This window comes from Atta colombica, unplaced genomic scaffold (assembly GCF_001594045.1).
Source record: "Atta colombica isolate Treedump-2 unplaced genomic scaffold, Acol1.0 scaffold175, whole genome shotgun sequence".
In the NCBI taxonomy this organism is placed as follows: domain Eukaryota; kingdom Metazoa; phylum Arthropoda; class Insecta; order Hymenoptera; family Formicidae; genus Atta; species Atta colombica.
In genome coordinates, this window is record NW_017259266.1 from 21,417 (window position 1) to 23,702 (window position 2,286).

At 32.7% G+C, this 2,286-nt stretch overlaps 1 protein-coding gene across 1 annotated transcript in view; it reads right to left on the reverse strand.

Moving 5' to 3' along the window:
• Positions 1–411: 411 nt before the first annotated feature.
• The window catches only part of LOC108686339 (pleckstrin homology domain-containing family M member 2), a 9,172-nt gene continuing 7,297 nt past the window's right edge, over positions 412–2,286 (reverse strand). Inside the window, exons 7-9 of the mRNA XM_018191601.1 lie at positions 1,673–2,254; positions 1,450–1,569; positions 412–1,245 (exon numbers count right to left, since the gene is read on the reverse strand). Coding sequence (XP_018047090.1) covers positions 1,129–1,245; positions 1,450–1,569; positions 1,673–2,254 — 819 coding nt within the window. The 3' untranslated portion in view covers positions 412–1,128. The remainder of the gene's footprint in view (positions 1,246–1,449; positions 1,570–1,672; positions 2,255–2,286) is intronic.

Genomic DNA, 2,286 nt, shown 5'->3' on the forward strand with positions numbered 1-2,286 from the left:
ATCTTTGTGTATAACTTTAATTTGCTGTTTCATAAAATAATTATTAAAAAATTTTAATGTATGCATGATGCAACATAAGTTGATACAACCTATATTTGAATTAATTTAATAAATCTAATATTACATCATATTAAACTAAATTAATACATAATGCATATAATACAATTATACTCGCAATACTTGCACTTGTACATTTAAAAAATTAATAGATACGAATAAAATTTTACAGACTACATATCACTAAAATTTTACTTTAAGAAAATTTTACTACATATCACAAAGTGATACATAGAAAGTTTTGATACTAGAAGTAAAACTAATTTATAATTATAAATAGCAGTAGGAATGTTAAATTATGTATAAATTTCAAAAGCGATTTATAAAGTATTATTATTCTTTGTCAAAGCTGCTTTAAATGATTCTGAATTTTATATCATCTCAGATGAGAGATCTCTACTTTAATATCTACTTTAATATCAATCGTGCGTATTCAAATGCATACTGGTTCGTCTCTTCAAATATATGTGAATATATAGACATATAGTAATCAATAATGTCTCACAGTTATCATTATATTACATTCTCTGCGTATTATTATAAATTAATAATAGCTTATTATGGTGGCTTACGCTACAAGAAAGATAATGCACCATTTTGCGATTTCCCTAAATAGTTATCTATACGTTTGAGGCAACTTATATGCAAGGTAATGCTCAATCTCTCATCAACACCGCAATATAGCGAGAATATGCTGCGCATATATTTGTATCTTGAAATTAGAAATTTATATTATGCCATAAATTAGTCCAAATAAGGACATCTACGATTCTACTTAGCCACAAAATAACACCGATTGTTCTAGTTCCAAGTGACAGATATATGGCACTTAATTTTTGCAACAGAAGCAAAGATTTGTATTATGTTGTATAAGCGATTTATATCTCTTTGGTATACGATGTATTAGTGTTTGAATTTTTTCGAATTCATAGTTATCTAGATATTCGCGTGCGTTGTTACGAGAGTTCTGCTTTATGTTTTATTTTATGAGTCTCTTTTGTGGTAATATGATAAAATAATTTTTCAAATGACGGTGTATATATTGTCCATCGGTAAATTTCCATTTTCCATTTATTCTAAAGCTGGTGGCAGCAAGTACCGCCAAGCGTGTTCCAAATCTCTGCTGGCATCCGAGCAACGTCGCTGCAATTTATCCTCCGGTGGAAGTGTTGCCATAGGAAATTCACCCTTAAAAATTTAGAGATTATATTAGCACTTGTATTTAATATTACAATTACAAGGATTGGCCACGAGTGATTTTGACAAAACCCTACAAGAAAGAAATATACTATATATCTTTCTTGTAGAATTTTAACAAAATCGTTCATGGCTCAGTTATAAGTAATAATAATATATCTCTAATTATAATATGTTGCTTGCGTTATATTTTACCAAGTTTGCATCGGTCCACAATGTTTCCAAAACCTCTTTAAAAGCACAAAGCTCAGTATAATTTGTGAAGTATATAACCCAATCGCCGCTACTTTCATGTACCTCTCGACACGCGAATTCCTACAAATATATGATAATAAACTCTATTGGAAAATTTCAATTAGCGACAAAACATAGAATTAACTCTATGCATATATTCTATTTTTGACAAATATATATTTACCAGAATACACCACGATTGCTGTAACAACGGTACCCTAAACGTTGCTAGATCCTTAATGGAAGCGCACGAAAGCGTTTGGCCTCTCTGGGTACCAGGATGAATCTCTTTCATTGCCACTAGGTGTTTCGTGGTCGTGATAAGACTGCAAGGTAATGGCTCTTTTTTTTCCGTACTATCGAACAGACCTGATGCGCTTTGAACGAAGCTCTGTAACCACTCGGAAGCTACGTATTCGTCCGGAGCAGCAAATTGATATGACTTGTTGGGCTTTAACAATATTTCAAAGGTATGTGGTCGATGAGCATTGGGAATTCTCCTGCAGCCTTGGCATAAGCCGCCTTTTAACGGTATGGCACGTTTGGGAAGCCGCTGATTCGAATCCATGAACATATAAACTACTCCACCTTTCAGTACAAAATATCCGGCCTCCCAAGGATGTGTGGGTGCATTCGGATGCAAGTGTTGGTAAGTATGTGGGCGAAACATCAGATCACCTTCTTTCATCGGTCCACATGGTGTACTAGGCGGTGACATGTGTTCGTCTTCCATATAAATAAGGCTATAATGTTCTATTTTCTCATCCTATAAAGATATATGTATATATATATATATAT